Source organism: Alosa pseudoharengus, unplaced genomic scaffold (genome assembly GCF_046254945.1).
Source record: "Alosa pseudoharengus isolate Yale_2024_CS ecotype anadromous, Long Island Sound unplaced genomic scaffold, YU_APseudo_1.1 YU_APseudo_1.1_scf_8, whole genome shotgun sequence".
Taxonomy (NCBI): Eukaryota; Metazoa; Chordata; class Actinopteri; order Clupeiformes; family Clupeidae; genus Alosa; species Alosa pseudoharengus.
The window spans coordinates 17,095,856-17,119,976 of NW_027468870.1; the positions used below are offsets into that span (position 1 = coordinate 17,095,856).

The window sequence follows — 24,121 nt, forward strand, 5'->3', positions numbered from 1 at the left end:
CAATCAATAATTCATGAATATAAAGATTAATATTTATGTCACAAACTGATTAAGTTTGTGAAACTGTTAAGTGGTTTTAAGTGTTACCTTAAGATTTTTCTTGATGTGGAAAGATAATGGTTGCTCGAGACACATTTCATATTTAGGCATGGTCAAGAGGCTTATTTAAGGCTTATAAATGGGAACCTATCATCCAAGAAAAACTCTTACAAGTGTTAAGGAGTGTGATATTATATGTGAAAAGATGAAGTACTTTATATTTTGAATTTTGTTTGACATTAACAGTAGGTCATCACAGACTGCAGCTGTAGCCTATGCAAGTCTACCAAGAGTCTACCCAATGCAGTGGCCAAAGACCAACCAAAGCTAAACTTCCTTGTCTTCTGCGTCATTCTTCGTCACTGCCGTGGTTGCGCATCAGCTCAGCTGGGTAGTTCTATCAACCATCAGCAAAGAGCCCTTTAACAGAAGTTTCTAGTCTGAGGGGACATCCTTGAAAGAGCATAGTTGGACATCACGTACAAACAAGGACCTAAATTATAACTTTAGCACACGTCCCTGTTTTCACCTGCGTACATCTCCAAAGTAGCATCAGGAAAGGGATATTTTTTTAGCTAGAAGTTGGCTGTTTGCTTGTTGAGTTTTGTAGCTAGCTACCCAGCTAGCATTAGCTAGATGTGGTTTGTTTGTCCTATTCCAAGCACTAAAGGGTCCTGTGTTTATAGATACTGCACAGAAAGGGTCAATTAAGCGAACACAGCATTGGAAAATCGGTTACACCATGAATCCTGAATAGTGAGTATCCACTTGTAGCTGTGAGATTACTAATGTAGCGATATCTTATCAGGTAGCCGCTAAGATAATCAGAAATTAGTCTGCGTATTGGGAGTCGCTAGCTAGGTTAGCTAACTCTGTCATCAATGTTTAGCTAACCTAACTAGCAACTATATAGCTAAGATTAATAGCTGACGTTAAATGTGTAACACTCCGTAATACTAGCTTTGCTTTATTTTACACAAATAGTCCCTTTAACCTATGTGGCTAACAAGTCAGTTGGTTACTCCTGATGTGTTATTGCCGTGTTGTTCATGGGAATGCTCGAAGCTAGCTAGCTATCGATGGCATGTCAGATGATGGCTAGGTTGTCATAACAAAGGAGTTTACGTTAAGTGTCACACCCGAAGACTGAATTTAAATTAGCATCTTTGACATAATCATAATTTAACCGTCTTTCTTTTCTTCTTTTCCAGTGATTATTTGTTCAAGCTTCTCCTCATTGGTGATTCTGGTGTGGGAAAGTCTTGCCTCCTTTTACGATTTGCTGTAAGTAAAGAGTATACGTTACGTTAATCCTCACCAATTTACTGGAGTGATGGTGAACTTTTCGCATACGGTGTAATGTTCATTTTGGCCTGCTCAAATGGCAGTGCAGCCTACATACTGTAAAAAATATTGGTCATGAAGGCCAAAGGCCTTGATATGGGTATTTGTGTGATTTACATATCCATGTCTGTTATAGAATTTAAAATATTTCTGAAAACGTCAATGACTATTTTGTATGAATGAATACACAAACTGTAGCATATTAATGTAATAATGTAGTAATAGTAATGTTGATAATACTGTGCCAGGTGTCTAAAGCCCCCATGCTTTTTCTGTGATACACACACACACACAAACACAAACACAGAGTAAGATACATCTTCTATGGTTGATTGTGGGTCTGTGTGTATGTTCCAGGATGATACCTACACAGAGAGTTATATAAGCACAATTGGTGTCGACTTCAAGATCCGAACCATTGAGCTAGATGGAAAGACCATCAAACTGCAGATAGTGAGTTCTCCAGTTTTCACTCCAACTCTTCACTATTTAATCAAGTATATTTTTGTCTCTTATACTGTATCTCAACTAAATCGGCATTATAAAATGTATTAAGTATAAGTATATATACTCTTTTGATACCGTGAGGGAAATTTGGTCTCTGCATTTAACCCAATCCGTGAATTAGTGAAACACACACACAGCACACGGTGAACACACAGTGAGGTGAAGCACAAACTAATCCCGGCGCAGTGAGCTGCCTGCTACAACAGCGGCGCTCGGGGAGCAGTGAGGGGTTAGGTGCCTTGCTCAAGTGCATTTCAGCCATGGCCCACTGGTCGGGCCTCGAACCGGCAACCCTCCGGTTACAAGCCACGGCTGCCCACTGGTTAGCACTATTGGATATCTAGGATCATATACGTAGTATATTCACATCCTAATCATAGGTTGTTATTTTGTGGTCAACCATTGAGTGAAAGTGCCACAAGAACTGGATGGGAAAGGATTCTTTCAGAATGTTTGTAACTTCCTGTCAGTCTTAACTCCCATTCTGACTTTCTGTCATATACAACTGCATTGTAAATATTAAGTCAAAATAAACATATTTCATTATTGCTCTTTGTTGTTTGGCTCAGACCACATACTAGGTTTGTACACTTTGGAGGTGTAGTGGTCTGGATATGTTGTGTATTATGTATATCTGAAATGCTGTTTTTAAATCTTCAGTGGGATACAGCTGGTCAGGAGCGTTTTCGCACCATCACATCCAGTTACTACAGAGGAGCACATGGTATCATCGTTGTATATGATGTCACTGATCAGGTTTGTCAGCCTAAAAAACAGGGTTGGCCCTCACACTATCCGAGCAAAACAAAAATGATGATATAACTCTTTACCAGGCATAGCTTTGATATTAGGGACACTGACAAGAATCCACAGATGAAATAAATAAAATAATAAAATGCCATAGAGGACTGTGAAAATGTAATCTTTCCCTGTTTTAATACTCAGGAGTCTTACAGCAACATAAAGCAGTGGCTTCAAGAGATTGACCGCTATGCCAATGAGAATGTCAACAAGCTGCTTGTGGGCAACAAGTGTGATCTCACCACTAAGAAAGTGGTTGACTACACCACAGCTAAGGTGAGTGTGACGATGGCTCAGAAACATAGCATTCTGACTTCATATGGTCACAGAAGCACTGATTAAAATCTCTTTTAAAAGCCATAACAGGAAGACTACAGTCTGTCTCAGAACAGTTTAACAGGAAGACGGAACAAATTCTGTTCTGAATCTGTTGAATCTGATGAAGATCATGTGACTCTCAAAACATCACCAGAAATGTCCTAACAGCAAAAATCCAAACAGCTAGAGGGAAAGACCAAAACATGACCTAGCAGTTTTCATAAGAGCTTAAGCTACACATCTGACTTATGTGTAATGTGTTTGCTGTCTGCATCTCTCTTGCCTGGGCTTTGCACTAACTGCCTTTTCCTGCTCCTGCTGTAGGAGTTTGCAGATTCCCTGGCAGTCCCCTTCTTGGAGACTAGCGCTAAGAATGCCACCAATGTCGAGCAGGCCTTCATGACCATGGCAGCCGAGATTAAGAAACGGATGGGTCCGGGGGCCACGGCCGGAGGAGATAAGCCCAACTTAAAGATCGACAGCACCCCCGTGCGACAGTCAGGTGGAGGGTGCTGCTAGGACTGACCCGCTTTTATCGTCTAGTCGTGTAACAGGGCAGGGGCTGAACTTGGACTCTTGCACAGAAGCAAGAAGGGCACAAATGTGGTGGCAATGGAATGGAAAGAGGTGGAGGGCAGCAAAGAGTGAGACCTTTGGTCCTACATTTAAATAGAAGCTCAAAGTAACACACACACACTTTCTAATGAAAAAAATCAGTTTCAAATTCAAACCAAAATACATTTTGTCTTACCTACAGGATTGTCCCTATTTACAGAATTTGCATTTGAATTTGTGATGACACTTAAACATACATTAACATCGGCTTGACGGGGGAAATTGAAGGTTATAGTGATGTTATAATGACACAGTGTCTTATACATGTAACCTATGGCCTTTTATTTTACAGCTAGGTGCTCTTCATACCTTTTCTCTCAATGTGCTTAGTACATTCTGATAATTTTCTTTTAAAGGAATGAAAACTATACTGTTATTTAATGATGATGGTGGCAAGGATGATTGTGAGTGATGGATTTGATATACAGTGTCCACCATTTTTAATATGAAACGTCTATAATTCATGGTAAAATTCTCAACATATCTCCATAGATTATGATATTCGTTGTGGCATGAGGTTCAGGTCATGTTTAAGAGTCCTCCAACAAGTCAGTCTAGGACTGGGACAATGTGAAAAGGTCATAGCAGCAATATAGGGTACCATCATCTCAGCTGTCATTGGTTTGATAAAACAGTTTTTATTATTTTGTTGCTGTTTTATTGTGGTCTTTTATATAAATATGTTTTGCTTGGGTCTCCATCAACTATTTTAATTGTAACTGTATCAATGATTGTGTAATTTAACGCTGTTTAAGCCAATTGTCTTACTTTGAGAATAATTCTTATAGACCAGAATCTACAGAGATGTGGTTAAATCCACTTTCATATATTTATGTTATTGTATCATCCAGTGTCTTTGGAAACACTCCTTGGTTATAACCCTGTGTTGACATCTGTTTGGCGGTTGGCATGTTTCTGTGTTGCAAGGTTTTTTGACTGAAATGGAATGCCTCCTTGCAAACAAGCTGAAAAGATTACTTTATACACACTGCGGATTCACCACGTTTCCAAGGAAATACACTACTTTTTATTCCCACCTCACATGAGAATGTTTCATCGTATAAAGGAAGGGCTTAGTATTAAGAACCCAGATTCACCAGGTCCTGGCTCATTTGAGAAACTCTGTTGCAGACATGATAAAAATTCACTGGAAATTTCAGTGTAAATGTGCTGATAACATGACAGCTAGTTAACTACTGTGAGCTATTGACACTTACATGCTGAAGCTGTTTTTGTAATAATGTGTGGACACTTGCTGTCACATAATGTTTTTGACTTATGAAATAAATAATTTTGCATGCGATAAATGTGGTGTAAGACCCTTTTATAAGTATAAGTATATATACTCTTTTGATCCCGTGAGGGAAATTTGGTCTCTGCATTTTTGTGGTTGTGCTGATTTTGCTCAAACTCAGCAAGATAATAAATGGATGATTTGTTTAAGCAGGCGATATTTTATGCTGTTGAGTATCTGAGTTGTGTCGACAAGGTGAAGTGCAGAAGCTGGCTTCCAGCAGATGGCACTGCTTGTTGTTTTCGGGTCGTGATTTTCCATGAGCGCAATAACTACGTCTTCCGGGGCGGGGTGTGCCATTTGTGCGTGCATTGACCACAACTGTTTTCCAGTTGGAGGCAAACACAGCTGCTGTTGTTTTCCAGTGTAGCCTGAATTCTTTCTGTTAGGCAGTGGGGGTTTCGATATAAACTGCCGTCTCATTTTTAATTTGGAAAGGTAATAACTTCTGTACGTTTCTGCCTATTAGGTCAACTGAGAAATGTTAATGATCATGTATTTTGAAATTGCAACTTAGAAGCTAGAAGGCTAACGGTAACTTTGGTGTGTAACATAGCCAGCTGTCCTTAGCTATCTGAAACCAGCAAACGAATATGAGTATATATGTATCTTATGTGTAAGTATTAATGTAACACAGGTAACAGAGTGAATTGTTATTGACTTTGTGGCAACACAATGTTAATTATCAAACGTGTATTCAGTTGTCAAAGTATAGAAGCTAGGGTTGTCTGACTCTTGGTTAGCTTGGATAGCAAGGTGGTGGTCCTCAATGTTAGCTAGTCATCATGTCTACTTAGATGTCTACGGTTATCTAATGCCAGTTAGACTGACGTTGGCACTCTATCTTTGCTATTATTAACGCAGCGGTATGTAAGAAAGGCTCTGTAGACATCCTAACGGTGATGACGGTAGCATTAGTCAACTGTAGTTAATCTGCAGAAGACTGATGCATAGATGTTGCTAACCTATAATGTAGCTATCGCTTTCGTAAGCGATTCCTTGTGTAGGACCAGAGACGTTACGCTAGCTAACATGAACTCTCCCTGCCGGACGAGGCTATAAGGTTAATACTAGTTTTTAATAAGCTTACTGTTATTTCCAGATTTACATATTGCAGCTGTAGCGTTGCCAAATGGAGGGAGATGATTCTGAGTTTCCTCCAGAGTCATCGGAGCATTCTCATTCTCAGAGAGGGAGTGTGGCTTCCTCTGTCACCCGAGGTCAGTGCATCAGTGTTGTTTTCCTTCTTAAAAGTGTTTAAGAATGCCTCAATACAATTTTCATTTATTTATTTTGATATTTCCTAAATATCCAGTGCCATTTCATGAAATAGAGCTTCCCTTGATTTGCCCTTAGTCTATTGGTATGTTTTCGCAGACAACTTATTGATTGTCCTTAAATTTTGTCACAAATATTTTCTAACATATTTGTAACATACTTTCTAACATTTCTATAAGAATTTCCAATACACCTACTGTACATTGTCATGTCATTGTCCATGTCCAATTTTTTTTTTTTTAAAAACGTTCATTTCTTTCTCTGTCCTCCTTTCTCTGTTTCCCTCTAGCCCAAGATGTGCTTGTCTATTTGGTGACTGATAGTGCTGTGCACTTATGCGTGGATGGTGTTGGCTGTGTGAGCGTGCAGGAAATGGGGCGTAGTGTCCGAGAAGCCCTCAACACCCCAGACTCTGTCCAAGACGCCTTTGCCTTCTGGCTCTGCTCTCCTCTGCTGGGTAAAGCTTGTCCTCAGTGTTTCCCATACATTGACTTATTTGTGCCGGCCCACCACAATATCAACATTGACCACCACAGGTTGTACTAAATTGTGCTTAAAGCTGTTTAGCATCATAACCACGTTGCGTTAATTTGTTAAAAACTGTTGCATTCAAGTTAATTCGGCAAACCTACCACCACAAATAGAATTCAATTCTGTGGGAAAACACTGGACCTATTAAAGTTATGTGCTTGAGATGATGGCGTTGCATTGCGGTCTGGTGCTCCAGGCCGACTGCAGTTATCTCTTCCTGAACAGCTGTATGCCAGCTGACAATATTTATTTGCTGTGTCCCATCATAAAAGCTTACATTGTTTGGCCTTTTGGTTGTTCTGAGGATTAAGTGATATTTTGAGGATTAGAGATATAATAAATGACTTCTCTGTTTGACTTGAGTCTTGTTTTTGATCTGACTGCAAGGGACCACAAGAAGCTTTCAGGGTATAAAAAGCATTCATTATTGTTCAGCACATTGCAAGTTTTGTGACCATTCTAAAGCCTTGCGGTAGTGTATCTGTATTCTCATACATGTGTAGTGATGATCAGAAAAATGACAAACTAGCCCTCATCAAACTTCAGAATCAGATTCTTTAGATTTGTTGCCATCCTTCTTGACGTTCTATAACAACCTTGTCATTCCCTTTTGACTTTGTTTTGCATTCAGAGTTGCAGTTGAAACCAAAGCATCAGCCTTATAAACTGTGTCGGCAGTGGCAGGACCTGCTTTATCGCTTCACAGAGGCTTCAGATGACGACATTGCTCAAGGTTTGTGGGTGGTGTTTGTGAAAGAGTGTGGTCACTCTTTAATTGTTTAATGTACCGTGCTGTGTTGAAGTTACATGAGACATTGTTTGTTTTTCACTAACAGATGAGCCTTGTCTGCAATACAGGAGAAATGTTTTCTACCCCAAGTCAAAAGAACTTCAGGTAATCCTGTAAAAATGTTTTTTGTGAACTCTCAATTGTAGTTGACAGAGTGTTTTGATATGCGCAATGTTTTCCAAAACATTAGTTCTAGAGACAGCACTTACTAATAATAATCGTCATAGTGCTTATAAACATTCCTCTTCAGTACATTCCTGTTGATGTCTCGCTGCTTTGCTGTTGCGAACCGTCATGAAATGCTCTTTGTCTAAAACTAGATCAAGGACGAGGGGGTGTTGAGGCTTCTCTACGATGAGGCTCGCATGAACATCCTGGAGGGACGGTACCCATGTGACCCGGAGCACTGGTTGTCACTAGGTGCTATGACCTGTGCCATAGAGCTCGGCACTGGCCTCGAAGAACAGCAGGTCATCGCAGCCATCAGGTACCCATCTGCAGAAGCCAGCCATTTTTGAAACTCAACCAAAAGCGCTTCTCCCTGGAGGACCTCTAGTTTTAGTCAGGCATTAGAGTGCTGTCTTAGCATGTTTGATTGGCAGGCAGATTATTCTTACATAACTGCTGTAATAATTTTGTGGTTTCGTTTGGATTTTTATTTGGTTCTCTTGGGCAATTTTGTTGTGATTTTGCAGAATGGTTTTTAACAGCTCCCACGATCTTGCCAACCCTTTAGAGTTTTAAATGAGCTCAAATGTTTATATCATTTTTTGTTTACGCAATCCATGGGCCCTCACTGCCCCTTAACACATTTGTTGATTTTCATTCAATTCTTTCCAAGTCAGGTCTGTGTCAGCACACAATCACACATTCCCGACATGCCTTTCCCTCCGTCTCTCCTGCCCCAGGGAGAAGAAGCTGTCGTCCTTCCTGCCCGGCCATCTGCTGGTGGGCGGGGGTTTTCTGTCGACCCTGCGGGGAAAGGGGGGTCGGCAGGCCGAGCTGGAGCAGAGTCTCCTGAAGGAGTACAACTCCCTGAGCCCCAACCAGGACCCCACTCATCACCTGAGACAGTACCTCAGCACCTGCCACACACTGCCTTACTACGGGTATGTTACCGCCCTCCCGCTGCAGGAAATGAACTATTCCAGCCATGTGATTGTGAATGTGTGTGTTTGTGCTTTGCTTGCTACATTAAAGGGTGGACAAGTTACCTCTTTGAACTTGCCTCTAGTCTTAAATGTTGGTCACATGTCTTGGAAATGTGTTTATCTCAGTGTGTAATTATGGTTTACTTTCTACATGAAAAGAGGAGTGATTTTACCATTTTGGAACTTCTGCAAACATAACCCAGCATTAAAGTTGTGAGGTGTTCAAAGTGTTTTTTGTATTTGTGTTTGTTTTGTAGTTGCGCTTTCTTCTCAGCGGGGATCGATAAGCCAGCCCAGGGAATCCTACACAGAGGAGGACGCAAAGCTGTCACAGTGGGCATCAGCCTGGAGGGCGTTTATGTCATGGATGTCAAAGAGAAGGTACGTACCACCTCGTCCACACACTCTCTCCTCCACAGTGTTGTGGTTCTAAAGAGGATGTGAGCCCTTTCGGTTCTGTTCTTCCTTCGGTTCCCCCTTCTGCTTTTACTTGTTCCTGTTCACATCACAGCGCGCTGCAACTCTCTGAGCTCCTGGTCCTATGTATATTCATAAGGCATGATTAAAGCCTTAAGCAGATGATTAATTCCGCCCTCTGCTCTCTCTATGTCTCCCTACCAGCATGTACTCCTGGGCTTGCGCTTTAATGAGCTGTCCTGGGACCACAGCTACCCCGAGGGGGAGGGAGACTCGCACATCCTCTGGCTGGAGTTTGATGGGGAGGAGGCAGGGACTCCTGTCAACAAACTACTGAAGATCTACTCTAAACAGGTAAACTGGCAGTTCCTCATTCACTCCATGGTTAGCTGTCAACCCTCAATAAACTCAGTGGTTCTCGTTCATTAAAGCATACATGCTAATGATTTGCTCTTAGGCTTTATGCATATTGTTATGAATCTGAATCACTCTTAGTCAACCAGGCTGTTTATAGTCTTTAATTAATGTAGTACATGTCCCTGGTGTCTCTATATTAGGCTATAATTGAAGGCCAGAGATGAAACTTCCTGTCCTGGAGAGCCCTCTCTCTCCTTAACCCGTTGTTGTGTCTCCGCTCCTGTGCACTAGGCGGAGCTGATGAGCGGCCTGATCGAGTTCTGCGTGGAGCTGCGCTCGGCCGGCGAAGCCGCTGCGACAGGCACGGACGGCGAGGTCGCACCCGCCCAGACACCACCTGCAGGCCAGGAGGGCACCACGGAGCGGGCGCGGGGGAACCGGCGAGGGAAGCTGCGTCGGCAGAGCAGCGTGGTGTGCAGCCGTGTGCACTCGCTCAACACCATCAGCTACGTGGACGACGGTGAGACTGTAATGCAGGGATGAGGAGAGGGGGGCGGTGGAGAGGGAACAGTAACACAGACATAACACATCAGACCACCGTTAGAGTTAGCACTTCTGTTGTCCCAGAGGGGTAATGTTCCAGCGCATGACTACGGTTTTCGGTAAGAAGACAATAACATTTTGACCTTGAAAACCAAACAGCTGTGGAAAACAAACAGCATGTAGGTTATACTTGGAAGACCCAGTTATTTCATCACAAGATGGTATTTAAGCTTTATTGTGCAAGCTCCACTTTAAAGAGGCATCTGGATCTGTTCTGGAATTGTGGTTAGCTGTTGGGGGTATGACAAGTATGTTGTTTAGTGAGAAACCTTTTTAGAAAAGCTTCATTCTCCTAGTGAAACAAATCCTTAGAGGTTTACCATTTTCTCATTGGTCACTTACCCAGGTTGGTATCTAGTCCACATATTTGGAATTAGTGCTGCACAATTTGGGGAAAATGTCTAATTGCGATAGATTTTGCGACAGATATTGCGATTTCATTTTTCAAAGTCTAGCTTTTGTTAAAGTTGGACCACTTGTTTGGTGAGCATGTCTAGTGCATGAAAAGCACAGCACTCTTGATAGGTGTGCTTCACTGTCTGTTACACAAGAAGGATGACCTGCGTATAAAAATCACAGTGACCAGATTAACCATACAGAGACTTGCGAGCTGCTCGATGAATTGCAGCCTTTGTGAATAGCTAATTGAATTAATTGAAATTACAATCACGATTACAAATTGTTTAATTGTGCAGTCCTACCTGGAATACCCCCCTGTCCAACACCAGGATTTAGCTGTGTTTATTTCCTTTTTGTTTCCCCTTACTTGAGTATTGGTACAGTTTTAGCTTTATTTACGCACGCTTACACGTTAGTCTGGTTCCTAATTCTCACCTCCCCATTTCAACCTCAGGTAAAGAAATCAAGCGCCTCAAACCAAAAAGGGCTGCGTCCTTCTTCACGAGGCAGGCCCCACCTCAGGACTATGCGGCGGTGCAGGTGGCGGAGAGTTTGGAACAGGGTTGAACCCCCAGGTGCCCCTACTACTGCCACCACCGACCAAATCAACTGCTGCATGTCGACACCCAAGGGAGAGGAATCCAGAGTTGGAGTGACTAATTTAAACTGGACCAAGTTTGTTTATGTTTTGTGTTTTTTCTTAATGGAGAAAAAGTGGAATACGGTAGGTTAAAATGTTAACTCCTAGTGGTAGGTCGAAAACCACTTCCCTGAAAGGGAACCTTGTATAAAGTAACCATGCCTTATCTAGGTCAGTGAAGCAGGAACAGCCGTATGTCAAGGGGGAAATGAAAATAAACCATAATTTGAACTTAATTGGTAAGACATCATGGTTAAGATGTCAGATTAAATTTTCATGGTCACTTTTCATGGCCACAACAAATGCTCAGCTCATAAGGTATTCGGTAGTTTGTAGAACTTTTTCGGTAAACATTTCTTTCTTCCTTAAATATTAGGCAGTCCTCAAAAGAACAACAATGACCTTGATGGCTGTTCACTGTGAATGTAGTTTTCCATTTTCTTCTCGGCCGAATTATGCAACATTTACAAACAGGGAACTCCAACCGAGCGATCTGTGTACGTGACCTCTCTGACGCCCCCTCTGCACCAAAGTTAACTGTGCCTCATGTTCGCGGCTGCTTCCTAACCCTCACACTCAAATCAGGTGACCCTGGACATTAAATCAGGACGAGGACCTTTCTTACATCCTTACAGAAAACAAAAAAAGATGGAGTAGTCAACATTAAACTATCTACCCTGAATGAAATCAAGGCTGTAATACTCCAGTGTCTCTGGCAGTGATATATTTTGGTAATGTATCATGGGCTTTGTGGGGGGAAAAGAACCTCTGTCAAATGTACTGTATTCCTTCCTGCATAGGTGAAAACACAGTGCACAGAACACGGTCAGTGCTGTTGCAATCAGAAGGATACAATCTTTATACACTGTTTATCTTTCCTCTACATTCTGAAATATATGGATTGTCATAAAGCCAAGCTATCATTTGCCTTTATCTATGCATGATGTTCGGCTGAAGCAAAAGGAACTGTAGACGGTTAATGAGTTAGCATGTATATACACATATAGCATCTTCACCCCATCATCACTTTTCAGACGAGGCTTGAGAAGAACGCGTAAAGGAGTGGGGTACATTGTACTCTCCTGTGGTACCTCTGAACACTGCATAATATATCCAAAACAACAATCAACAACAATGTTGGGCCTTGGCCATTCCTGCATGTGCCAACATTTGAATGAGATTTGTGGAACCACATTGCTTTACAAATACGCTTTTTGGATAAACATCGAGTTTAAAGTGCCTTTTGTGTTTTTAACCAACTGCAGCTGATACCATGAATTTCAGATTAACAGTAAAACTGTTTTGTGTTTGTGCATTGTAATACATGATCCCTTTACGGTTTCCGTTCATTCTTATTCTAGTTTTATATTACTAACACTTTTGACTTAATAGAATTCAATAAACAATGTAATGTGCACTACCGAAGTTCAGTGACTGTAAGGTTTGTAAAAAAAAATATATATATATATGCAGCATTCATTTTTTTATTCCTGCTTTGTACTAACAGTCTCACACTTCAATTATCAACCAATAATAATGTATACTATAGATTTTTTATTATAAATGTTTTATTTAAAAAAAATGTTTATGTGGTTCTGATGTATTGAACATAAATAAAAAATCATTTATGGCAGATATTTTGATATTCCCATTATGTTTACCACTAAACACATTTCAGACATTCATAAAGCAAGGCAATCCTGCCTCCCAAAGTAGTATTCAGTAAACATGTGGTATATATTTGTTCAATAATCAGTGTATGAATGATGTGAAAAGAGCCTGTTTTCAGGTAACTAGTAGTCAGAAGTATGAGGTAGTAAAAGCACAGCAGAGAGGGTTCAAGCGGAGTAGTCAAGAATCTTTGGGCATAGTCAGAGGAGACTGATAGAGAGGAGCTGGCAGAGGCCTTGGAAGAGTATCACCTTTGTTTTAGGTCTGTGTTGCTAGCTGCTAGCTATCTTGCCTCATCTTCGCTCAAGAAGATCTGAGCCAGAGATGGACTGAAACATCACTCTTTAGAATATCTCTGCCTTGAGCGGTCCATCTTGGCCCTTGCTGACAGTTTTTGAGCAGATTAGAGGCAATCATTAGAGGTCTTCGGACTGTTGGCTCCACCCTCACGTGTCCTTTTGAACCAATGATAGCTGGTCCTCATATGCCGAGAAACTAGCAGCCCGGAAAAGCTCCAGTCATCTGATGTTATGAGTTGGCACACTCCGTGTTTCACTTGCCTTTAGTAACGTCATATATATCAAAATAATATAGGTAGATATGGATATCGACCAGGGAACTAGCCCTGCCACAACACCACCTGATTCCGACGCGCAGCGTAAGCGCAAAGTGCACGGAATGCTAAAGCTCTACTACGGGCTCAATGAGGAAGGAAAAGGCTCAGACCAAGCCGAATCGCTGGATCCCTGTGATATTAATGGGCCTCATTTCGATCCAGAGGTCTATCTCAATAAGGTAACGTATTATGTTGGCTGTGCATTGTGATTGTTCTGTAATCTAACGTTAACGCAGTGGCTAGTTTCCTGGTTCACTCTCCCACGCCTCAGGTTTCGCCACAGTTGTTTTGGTTAAGGCTTGCTAGCCAGTTTTACGCTATTCACCATTCGCGTTTTCCATATGGCTGCTGCCGACACGCTTTGATGTAGCTAAATGTAACCTTGCCTGTTGGTTAGATTCCGAATGTTACACCTGCCAGTGTAATAATTTAATTATACCACACATTTTCCTAAACTAACACTACCACACTATCCAGAGTAGGCTACAGTAAGTAGCCTGACATTATAGCATGCTCACCTTGTGACCCTTGTACCTGTTCTCTCCTTTCTCAGCTGAGAAAAGAATGCTCTCTAGGCGAACTGATGGACCAGGAGAGCTGCATGGTGAAGCAGATACGTTCCTTGGACAGTGATATGCAGACGTTGGTGTATGAGAACTACAACAAGTTCATATCAGCAACAGGTCAGTTGGCACTAACTAGTTCTGCAACCGTCTTGTTGTGCCAGTAACAGATGCTCAAGGTTTCTTTCAGTGTAATGGTATGGCATATTGCCATCTTATTGCTTGTCATGCCCTTGGTCTCTTCATAGACACTATTAGGAAGATGAAGAATGATTTCAAAAAGATGGAAGATGAGATGGATTGCCTCTCTGCCAATATGTCTGCCATCACCGAGTTCAGTGCAAAGATCAGTGGAACACTGCAGGACCAACATACACAGATCACCAAGCTCTCTGGTAAAGAGGCCCAAGTGACTATCCTTACATGCAACTGCTATATCTTAGCCTTGCCCTTGTTGTAAGCCAGTAAGATATCCATTGCTTGTTATGCATGCTCATTCATATAAGTTTGTCCTCTAAATGGCTGCCTGCTGTACTTTATATTTATTTGCACCTTTTGATGTTTAAGGTGTTCACACACTCCTGCGCAAGCTACAGTTCCTCTTCGAGCTCCCTGCCCGGCTGAATAAGTGCCTGGAGCTGCAGGCGTACGGCCAGGCCGTGAGCTCCCACCGCCGTGCCCGCTGCGTGCTTCAGCAGTACAGCCACATGCCCTCTTTCCGTGGGATCCAGGATGACTGCAATGCCATCATGGAGCAGCTGGCTCAACAGCTACGTCAGAAGTTCAGGTAAGTCTGTCATCCAGCATCTACATTTGCAGCAGGGAATTTTGTTCAGAAAAAACGTGCATGTAGAACAAAAACAGAAAGTAAACTAAAATTGGAGAATCAGTATTCTGTTGGGGTTTTTTTTTTGGACAGCCCTAAAAAGGGGTATTGGTGATGCAATTAGCATAACCCCTTCCTTTAAGAGTTGACTGAACAAGCCCCAGTTATCATATGCAAATAATCTAAAGGATTGTACATTACTTGGCATTATAAGTAACACTTCCATTGAGAGTAAACATATCAATATATCAAGAGTGCCATCCAAAATGTCTCCACTAAAATGTGTGTGGTTCTATGTATGCACAGGGATGGTGGCTCCAATGCAAAGGACTTGTCCGAGTGCGTTGAGCTACTGCTCCAGCTGGACGAGCCTGCAGAGGAACTCTGCGACAAGTTCCTCAGCCATGCCCAGTCCAGACTAGAGTCAGACCTGCAAGGCCTAGAGGCAGAACTACGAGACCCGGTATCGCCCAGTAAACCAGCAACGACAGAGACCTCAGCTGCTCTAAAGAAGGGGGCCTCATCTGCTGCTGGCTCTCCCACTGACGCCTCCATGCATTCGGGCAACCCATTCCTCTCCGGGGCCTCCAAAACGGACATCCTGGAGTTCATCGACCGGGGCTGCAACGAGTTCGTCAGCAACCTCTGCCTGGTCATCGCCTCGTACCAGGAGCTTTTCATCAACCGTCCGCAAGAGGGCGAGCTGGCCTCGAAGAACATTCCGGAGATGGCCAGAGGCAAGCTCCACGCCTTCGTGGACGCCCTGGCAGTCCGTTACTTCTCCCTTGTGGAGCGGCGGATCCAGGAGGAGAAGGGGGTCGGGGACAACTCCCTGCTGGTGCGCGCCCTCGACCGCTTCCACCGTCGCCTGCAGGCCGTGACCAAGCTGCTCCCGGGGTCGTCCGTACCAAGCCAGGGGACAGAGATTGTGGTGCAGGCGGCCCGAGAGCGGATCAAGCAGTACCTGTCGGCCCTGCAGAGCTTCTACCTGGACAGCCTGACCGACGTGAGGCAGGCCCTGGCTGCACCTCGCCTCTCGATGGGTGGGGGCACGGGTGGAGGGGGCCTCTTGGGTGGAGGAACCAGTGGAAAAGATGCACCTCCTAACCTACCCGAACTGCTGGCCTCATTTTCAGCCTCCATCTTGAATCAGATTAAATCAGTGTTGGCCTCTGTGCATCTCTTCACAGCGAAGGATATCACCTTCTCCAACAAGCCTTACTTCAAGGTGAATACATACTAATAGCAATGTTATATATTAATGGTATAATGTTTCAGTTACAGCAGATTAAAGAAACACTATGTATTTTTTTCCCCCTCAAAATAATAGTCTTAGACTTATATATTGATGGCACACTGACTCATAATAGGGAGAATGGTGTCTGTCTGGGACTGTGCACGGACCACCTGGTATTGGACTATGTAATCTTGGTATATCGTGCAGGAACATGATGCTTTTTGTCACTTTTCAATGCACTAGGTACCTCTTTAGGCCAAAGTACAGGTTCCATGAAAGTCATTTGCACTGCCCTGCATGTTGGACAATTACTCTAAAGGTCTACCCAGCACATTGAAAACGGACTCCAAGGGAGTAAATACTAATTGAATAAATACCAGTTAATATCTAAATGTCTCTTTTTTTTTTATCTGTTTTTGTGTGTATTTCTCATTGCTTATCAGGGAGAGTTCTGCAGTCAGGGAGTGCGGGAGAGCCTGGTGGTGAGCTTCATTAAGTTTATCTGCCAGTCGTCTCGTCAGTTCTGTGAGAGCACCGGGGACCGGGGTGGGTCCACTCCTCCTGCCCTCCTCCTGCTGCTCTCGCGCCTGTGTCTGGACTACGAGACGTCCACCATCTCTTACATACTCACCCTCACAGATGAACAGTTCCTGGTGCAGGTAAGATTATGGCAGTTTTCTTTCCTTGGGAGATGGTCTCCCTCAGAGTTGTTTTATGTCCATCTGATGATTAAACACAATGTATTATATTTCTTATGGTGTATTTAGATGTGTAGTCAGTTATGTAATGTTATCTTCTGTGAACTGTTCCTGCTCCCCCTCAGCACCACTCTCCAGTTACTGCTGTCACTGCCCTGTGTGCCGAAGCCAGAGAGGCCGCGCAGAAGCTGCTCAATCACTACGTAAAGGTCCGTACGGTGCACAGCCTAGTACTCAGCAATACACACAGCAGAGACGAAAATAGACCCATCTTTTATTGTTCTTTTTTGTTCATCGTTTTCAACATGGGTCTGCAGTGTGTCATGTTATTCAGCACGTCTGCTGCGTGTCCTGATTCCATTACCACTTCGAGCGCGCATTAGCTTCTGGTACCCGAATGATGTGTCGTCCATTATCTCTTACGTTGCGTGATTTCTCCATTGTTTGTTTCATAATACAATGATATGTTCTGTTATTCATCAGGTCCAGGGATTGATCATCTCTCAGATGTTACGGAAAAGTGTGGAGACCAGAGACTGGGTGAACACTATTGAGCCACGGAATGTGCGAGCAGTGATGAAGAGAGTTGTGGAAGACACCACGTCCATAGATGTCCAGGTAGTTAACCCTTTATTGAGTTTCATGATTGTAAGGCAACATTATTGGTTACTATTCCTGGTTGTTTAAACTATGAAATACACTCAAATGACATTGACGATATGACAAATGATATGTGTGTGTGTGTGTGAGACAAAACAAAACCTATTTAAATCAAACCGTCTGGTGCTTGACAAAGCCTGAGACAAATTATAATTTGTCCTGGTTTGGCTACAGGTGGTCAGCTGGGGAAAGTTGATTTGTGTTGAGTTGACTAGCCAGCTAAATACCTATTCTAGCCTGTTCATGTTTTGTTTGCCTGATTTACTGTATGATGATTCATATTTTCATTCTTTGTAGGTGGGCCTTTTGTATGAGGAAGGGGTGAGAAAAGCCCACAGTAGTGATTCAAGTAAGAGGACCTTCTCTGTCTATAGCAGTTCACGACAGCAAGTGCGTTATGCGCCCAGTTACACACCAAGGTAAATTAACTCATTTCTAAACTAAACTAATTTCTGCCAATCTGTACTTCATTATTTAACACTAATTATTTACTATATACTACTTTATATCTACTGCTAACATTATTCCCACTGCCAGAAATACTCTGGCTCAAACACCTACGTTTTAGGATCATAGTCATGATAATAGTTGCTGTTTAGAGCTGTCTGCTGACATAGTGCTTATGTTTCAGTGCTCCTATGGACACAAACCTCCTGAGTAACATCCACAAGCTTTTCTCTGAGAGGATCGACATCTTCAGTCCAGTAGAGTTCAATAAGGTAAAAAAAATATGCCATTATGCTGGACACATGATGTTATAACTCACTGACTCGTTTATGTGAACTAACATTTTAACCAGACCAAGTTGAAGATCTTAAAGAACACTGCATGCATATATACATTTCTTATAACTACCTCAATCAGATATTACATCTGGATTAGCTCTGGCACCTACCATTGTTGTGCTGGTGTTGTGTTGTGTTGTGTTGTGCTTGTGTTGTGCTTGTGTTGTGTTGTGTTGTGTTGTGTTGTGTTGTGTTGTGTTGTGCTTGTGTTGTGTTGTGTTGTGTTGTGTTGTGTTGTGTTGTGTTGTGTTGTGTTGTGTTGTGTTGTGTTGTGTTGTGTTGTGTTGTGTTGTGTTGTGTTGTGTTGTGTTGTGTTGTGTTGTGTTGTGTTGTGTTGTGTTGTGTTGTGTTGTGTTGTGTTGTGTTGTGTTGTGTTGTGTTGTGTTGTGTTGTGTTGTGTTGTCTTATTGACTTGTAATAAAGAGAATTTAACCTGCCCAGATCTACTTACCCTTTTCAAATTGGTGTGTTTTGGCTATCAAGACTCATTTATTGTTACATCTCAGTAGAGAATAAAAATCTTGGCTTTCGGCTTCTCTTGCAGCCAGACATAAATAGTAAGTGTATTATATGTAAGAGGTCATTTTGGTAGTGTTGTGCTGATGTTGTAGCAACTACGTCTGAGTAAGTGATTGTGTGTGTGTGTGTGTGTGTGTGGACAGACAGAAACATAACAGGTCTCATTGTCCATTGTCATTTCTAGTGTTGTAGCCCCCCTATACATTGATTTAAGTTGTTGTTGATGGCAGAATTCACCTTCCGAATTGTACTTTCAAGAATATTATAGTAACATTTCCTCTTGTTTGTTCTCCCCTCCTCCAGGTCTCCGTGCTGACTGGGATTATTAAGATTAGTCTGAAGACGTTCCTAGAATGTGTTCGCCTGCGTACCTTCGGCCGCTACGGCCTGCAGCAGATCCAGGTGGACTGCCACTACCTGCAGATGTATCTCTGGCGCTTTGTGTCGGATGAGAACCTGGTGCACTTTCTATTGGATGAGATTGTCGGTAGTGCTGCCCATCGCTGTCTAGACCCCGCACCTATGGAGCAGAGTGTCATTGAGGTCATCTGTGAGAGAGGTTAAAAAGGACCCTACGTACGTTACCAGCTACTTCAGAAACTCTAAATCCACCCTTGCTGGTCTCCTGAACCTATGAATGAACTTTATGAATGGTCACTTCAGTTGTCACTGAGGTTGAAGTACAGGCAGTAATATATTGATTCATATTAATCTGTTACACAAGTGAATTTGTTTTAATGAATGTATGTGAATGTTGCCTAAAATTGAAAAAAAAATTAAACTAAATTAGTCTCTCAGCTGTCATGTCACTCACCAGTCACCGTATCATGGACCAGGCAGCCAAGGACATCTAACATCTAATATTTCAACTATTTAGCGTAAGCTAAAAGTAGCATGGTAGCGTTTAGCGAAGCGATCGGTTGCATGCAGTGTTGGGAGTAATGCCTTTCAAAAGTAATGTAATTACTGTAATATATTGCTGTTTGCGGTAACGCGGTAATGTAAGGCATTACAAAAAAAATTGGGTAATATTTACTCGGTACAAACTTCAGTAATGCGCGTTACAATGCAGTTTAACCCAAAATTAAGCGCTTGTTTTGTTTTTTGTCATATTCGCAAACACCACGCGAGAACAACAGAGGAGAAAAAATCCGCGCAAAATAGAAGAAACTTTTTATCTCCTGATACTGGTTGAATATGACTGTGGCTGCAGCAGACTCGCAGGCGGACTCTATTTGCTGGATGGACATAAGCCTACGCTCATTATTTTCAGCTTGTCAGAGACAAGGCTATGAAGAACATAATAGTTAGTGCACTTTGTGTGCGAAACCGAAAGATCTCTCAGCTCGCGAAATAGAACAAGTAGGCTAAATTAATGAAACATCTAAAGTAGTGCCACGCTAATCTTTTTGATTCTTGATAAAACACAAACTATGCTGTTGTGCATGCCATCTTTGTGCTGTGAACTTGAATTGAAGAGAATAAAGGGATAGAAATGCAGAAAAAGATTGTGTAGCCTGGCAGTGCCACCGCTCCCACCACGCGCATCACGCACTTTGCGTTGGGCACCAAAGGACAGAGGGGGCACCCAAATGTAACCAATGAATAGTAGCTTTACTGCAAACTGCGTTTCACTCTTCATCAATAACGTTTACAATGTCAAAATGCACTAACACGATGTTACATGCAAGTTTGATACCTTTTGGGTTCTCTCATTCACCACGTAGTACTAGAATTGGTGGGTCTTCAATCATTCGTTTTCCAAGCATTTAGGCTACATGAAGCACATGATATGCTGAGTCGACTGAAACGCATTCCATTCAGATAGCTAGGTGGATACCAGGCTCATAATTCACTTGTATTCACGAAATGTGAAGCAACATGTCATTGCATACTTCCATTTCCAAAGCAATGAAGGTTGCTTAAAACAACTTAACATTGTGCATATTATTGTTAATATTGTGCTATCAATGTAACTCAAACAAATAAGGCTTGTAAACAAGAGATAGCAAAAGGCATTATGACAACGTAAAGATCAATGCTCTTAAAGTGACAGTGCACCATTTATAAGTAAAACAGCATTTCTTCAGAAATTAATGTTTAAAAATACACAGTAATGGTCTGTAAATAATAGGCCTTTTATTTTACTTTAGGTGTTTAAGTTATCATTTAAATGTCACTCATTTAATGCCACTCACTTAGGGCACCGAAATGGCCAGCAGGCCACCATATTGACATGTCTTTATTAAAGGAACCGTATGTAAAAAATGTATTTCAATTAATCATAAAATTGCCCTGATATGTCACTAAACATTAAGAAATCATGTTCATTTCAAATACTTATATCACTGACAACAGTAGTCTGGCCAGGATATTGTCATTTAAAAAGTGAAGTTGCAGCCCTCAACTGATGTTGATGTTGTCATGTTGTGTTTTGGCCTAATGTGCCACCCTCCACCTATCGACTAATCACAAAGTCAGTAGTGTTTCGTCATCCGGTTGCCAACTCTGCAAGTCAGAGGGGAGGGGAAGGGGATACACCGCTCTACAGTAATTTGAAAGTGATTGTAGTACCCGTTTTGGTCACAATCTTACATACGGTTCCTTTAAGCTTTTGATTTACAATATAGTAGGCTCTCTATTGATTTTAATGAGTAGGCCTAGGCTTTAAAATTACAGTATTTCTATTACAATTTACCAGACTTTGACCTTTTGTCGGTTTTTAACAAAATTCTGACTATTGTTCCTTGTATTGCATTATGAGCACTGCGCCTATTGCATTCTACTGTTGCCTTAAGCCTAGCTCCGTCATTATGCTATACCACATCTCCCTCCATTGGAAGAGCAAGCTGCATTGAGTGTAATAAACTGTATTTAGAATGGCAAATCCATATTTCTAGATATTTTGGTGAAAGTAACTTAAAAGTAATGCAATAGTTAGCCTGGGTGTTCCCATGCTGCCTTGCGCGCGATTTGATTCACGCTGCTAAGGCAGCCTGGAGACCATGGAGCAAATTTTCGCCTGAGATAGGGGACCAATCACAGAACAAGGGGGAAAGCAAGATGATGATGAGCTATGCACAGACGCATTTGATAGACATCCGTGGCACCCAATAAACGGATCTGGGCATTTTTTTCAAATATGAGAAAATGAACGTTTGGTTTCCAGACCACGTCTCATTGAGAAGTGGTGGCGCTAGCCAGGCTATGCAATAGTAGTGTAATGCCTTACAATTCAGAGACAGTAATATTATAATGTAACAAATTACTTTGAAATGACAGTAATAAGTAATGCATAGTACATTACGATTTTGAAGTAACTTGCCCAACACTGGTTGCATGGTGGAAAATTCTATTAAGGTAGATAGTTAAGTGTAATTGGAAAAAAGATTGGAAAATGTCAGTGAACTGTTTCGTTGGTACTTTATGGTATCTCGGAGGACCTCTATCATGAAAGTGAAGGTCATCTTCAGGAAGGAAAGACACTTGTTGGATACTCTGACTCAGTAGCTATGTTGGTGTGCAGGGTCTTTTTCCTCACCAATCCCATGACAATTGGACTACTGTCCATATAGGCAAAGTCTTTTAGAAGGACTTTATTGGGGCCAAACTTTTTCTGAAGGTTATTGTAGGCAAGCTTAAAAATGACATTTTGCAAGTTGAATGTTCGATAAAGCCATACTAGAGAAGACCTGAGTTTTGAGTGATGGAGACAGAAGCAGTTGAGGGTTATTTTCAAGGTTCATTGAGTGGTTCTAGTCTGTGACACCTGAATATGGCCTGTTAGGTTGACCTCAAGATAGATACAGTGCTTATAAAAGTATTCACCCTCCTTGGATATTTCCACTTTTACTGTTTTTATAAATGGAATCTTGATCAATTTAATTTGGCTTTTTTTTACAATCATTTACAAACAAATAATTTGAACATAATCCAAAATGATGCCAATCCAAAAAGCAGCCTGTGCATCACAGTCCCGCCCCTCCTCCGAGAGAGCTTAGTTTCCGGAAGTAAATTTCCCATTCATTTCTCCCATTGACGTTTTGGAAAAATCCGTATCTAAAGAGTTTTAGAGCATGTCTTAGGCTAATCAGCTACGGCGTAACTCATAAGCATACAACATAACATTTCGAGTGAAAAAACGAAGAGAAAGTCCAAAAAAAGTCAAAGGTACAAGCAGGCGCGCCTGCAGGTGTACGTCCGTACGCACTGTGCGTACCATCAGGCTACTCAACAAGAGAAAATGTCCTGTGTGTGTGTGTTTTGGCCCACCATACCTTCCCAACTATGGACAGTATCCCATTAGCTGCATGCCATCAGGCTACAATTTACAATTTTCTATTGAAGTTAGTGAACACGTTATCAAAATTAACGCGCACACATTTTGTTTGAGCAGGAGAGAGAGAATACGCACGCAGGCACAACTAGGCTACTTGTTTTCTTTTACTCGGCTATCTATATTATCAGCAGACAATGTTGAGATAATTCACTAACTCAATACTCATCATGGATATCACAAGTTTAAACAACGAAAACAGAAAGAATGGATGCAGCAAAGCTAGGAGTTATTCCAGATGGGCAAGAACAAGGTAGGCAATTGCTTGTCAGAACGTTAGACTGCATTAGACAGCTGTTTAAAGCCAGACGTCACGGTAAGCTAGAACAAAACTAAAGGTAACTTTAGCCTGTATAGGGCTGTATCAAGTTGTCCAAATAAATAGGTCATTGAAGACGTTGTTGTATTATTGCATGTGAATGTTACTATGCTATGTAAACCGGGAAACGGACAAATATTGTCCACGCGTGAGTTTTTTTTTGCCGGGGGGGTGGATGTGCGTACCATAGCATTAATTCCTGCAGGCGCCCCTGGGTACAAGACTGAACATATTTTCATTTCCGAGCGAAGGAACTACTCATCCCATAAACCACCGCGCCTCACTGAAAAGTATATAAGCAGCACGATCCAGGTCGAAATCAAACCGGCGACAGCAGCACGCGAACCCTTTCCTCCAAACAGTGATTTTTATATAGTTAATAGCAGTTATTTCAGGAGTAATCGTGTAAATAATAGTGTTATTTATTTGGTATTTAATGTTATATTTACCATCGTGTATTTTATATCGTGTGTGTGTGTGAAAGCGGTTAACGTTAACGTTAGCAACATTGTGCAGTGCTTCGTATCTGACTGCCATCCTGATGCATGGACCGGTGCATGGTCTGCTCTTGGACCACCATATTCAGTTTATTAACTTGCTGTGAATTATTACACAAAATGTTCATTAAATGTACGAAGAAGTATTTCTTGGTTAATTGATGATATGACTCGTACAGTATGAAGGCTACAGTAGCCTAGCTAGTGCTAATGTTAACTAGCATTACCAACCTCACTGTGGGATTGTTCAGGATTGTGGGTAATGAAGTACTTATCCAAGACATCGCGAAAAAAAGACATTTATCTCAAA

At 41.9% G+C, this 24,121-nt stretch overlaps 3 protein-coding genes across 5 annotated transcripts; all 3 read left to right on the forward strand.

The window, feature by feature from the left end:
- The first annotated feature begins 411 nt into the window (after positions 1–411).
- On the forward strand, positions 412–4,931 carry rab1bb (RAB1B, member RAS oncogene family b). The gene is made up of 6 exons (XM_076273710.1): positions 412–795; positions 1,251–1,323; positions 1,741–1,836; positions 2,551–2,646; positions 2,836–2,967; positions 3,334–4,931. The coding sequence occupies exons 1-6, from the start codon at positions 782–784 to the stop codon at positions 3,526–3,528; spliced, it is 606 nt and encodes a 201-aa protein (XP_076129825.1). The 5' UTR covers positions 412–781; the 3' UTR covers positions 3,529–4,931.
- Positions 4,932–5,215: 284 nt separating this feature from the next.
- frmd8 (FERM domain containing 8) lies at positions 5,216–12,617 on the forward strand. Of its 3 annotated transcripts, none has more exons than XM_076274600.1 (11): positions 5,216–5,368; positions 6,021–6,138; positions 6,486–6,653; positions 7,359–7,460; positions 7,564–7,622; positions 7,838–8,004; positions 8,363–8,626; positions 8,926–9,049; positions 9,290–9,439; positions 9,734–9,962; positions 10,899–12,617. In XM_076274600.1, the coding sequence occupies exons 2-11, from the start codon at positions 6,051–6,053 to the stop codon at positions 11,009–11,011; spliced, it is 1,464 nt and encodes a 487-aa protein (XP_076130715.1). In that variant the 5' UTR covers positions 5,216–5,368; positions 6,021–6,050; the 3' UTR covers positions 11,012–12,617. The 3 variants fall into 3 exon arrangements, with proteins under 3 accessions (XP_076130715.1, XP_076130714.1, XP_076130716.1); XM_076274599.1 differs by having other exon boundaries at positions 5,216–5,356; XM_076274601.1 differs by having other exon boundaries at positions 5,219–5,356; positions 8,426–8,626; positions 10,899–12,614.
- Positions 12,618–12,772: 155 nt separating this feature from the next.
- Positions 12,773–19,456, forward strand: vps51 (VPS51 subunit of GARP complex). The gene is made up of 11 exons (XM_076274598.1): positions 12,773–13,550; positions 13,925–14,054; positions 14,183–14,329; positions 14,502–14,721; positions 15,067–15,988; positions 16,441–16,656; positions 16,821–16,904; positions 17,179–17,313; positions 17,653–17,774; positions 17,987–18,074; positions 18,963–19,456. Exons 1-11 carry the CDS (start codon positions 13,356–13,358, stop codon positions 19,221–19,223), a joined length of 2,520 nt encoding a protein of 839 aa, XP_076130713.1. The 5' UTR covers positions 12,773–13,355; the 3' UTR covers positions 19,224–19,456.
- The last annotated feature ends 4,665 nt before the right edge of the window (positions 19,457–24,121 follow it).

Excerpts from the sequence above, each read along its gene's own strand:
- rab1bb (XM_076273710.1), top strand. Across the intron at positions 1,324-1,740 it reads GCCTCCTTTTACGATTTGCT|GATGATACCTACACAGAGAG; the intron begins GTAAGTAAAGAG and ends TGTATGTTCCAG. Across the intron at positions 2,968-3,333 it reads TTGACTACACCACAGCTAAG|GAGTTTGCAGATTCCCTGGC; the intron begins GTGAGTGTGACG and ends CTCCTGCTGTAG.
- frmd8 (XM_076274600.1), top strand. The coding sequence starts at position 6,051 with ATGGAGGGAGATGATTCTGAGTTTCCTCCAGAGTCATCGGAGCATTCT. Across the intron at positions 8,005-8,362 it reads CAGGTCATCGCAGCCATCAG|GTCTGTGTCAGCACACAATC; the intron begins GTACCCATCTGC and ends TTTCCAAGTCAG. Across the intron at positions 8,627-8,925 it reads CACACACTGCCTTACTACGG|TTGCGCTTTCTTCTCAGCGG; the intron begins GTATGTTACCGC and ends TTTGTTTTGTAG.
- vps51 (XM_076274598.1), top strand. The coding sequence starts at position 13,356 with ATGGATATCGACCAGGGAACTAGCCCTGCCACAACACCACCTGATTCC. Across the intron at positions 14,055-14,182 it reads CAAGTTCATATCAGCAACAG|ACACTATTAGGAAGATGAAG; the intron begins GTCAGTTGGCAC and ends GTCTCTTCATAG. Across the intron at positions 18,075-18,962 it reads GTCCAGTAGAGTTCAATAAG|GTCTCCGTGCTGACTGGGAT; the intron begins GTAAAAAAAATA and ends CCCCTCCTCCAG.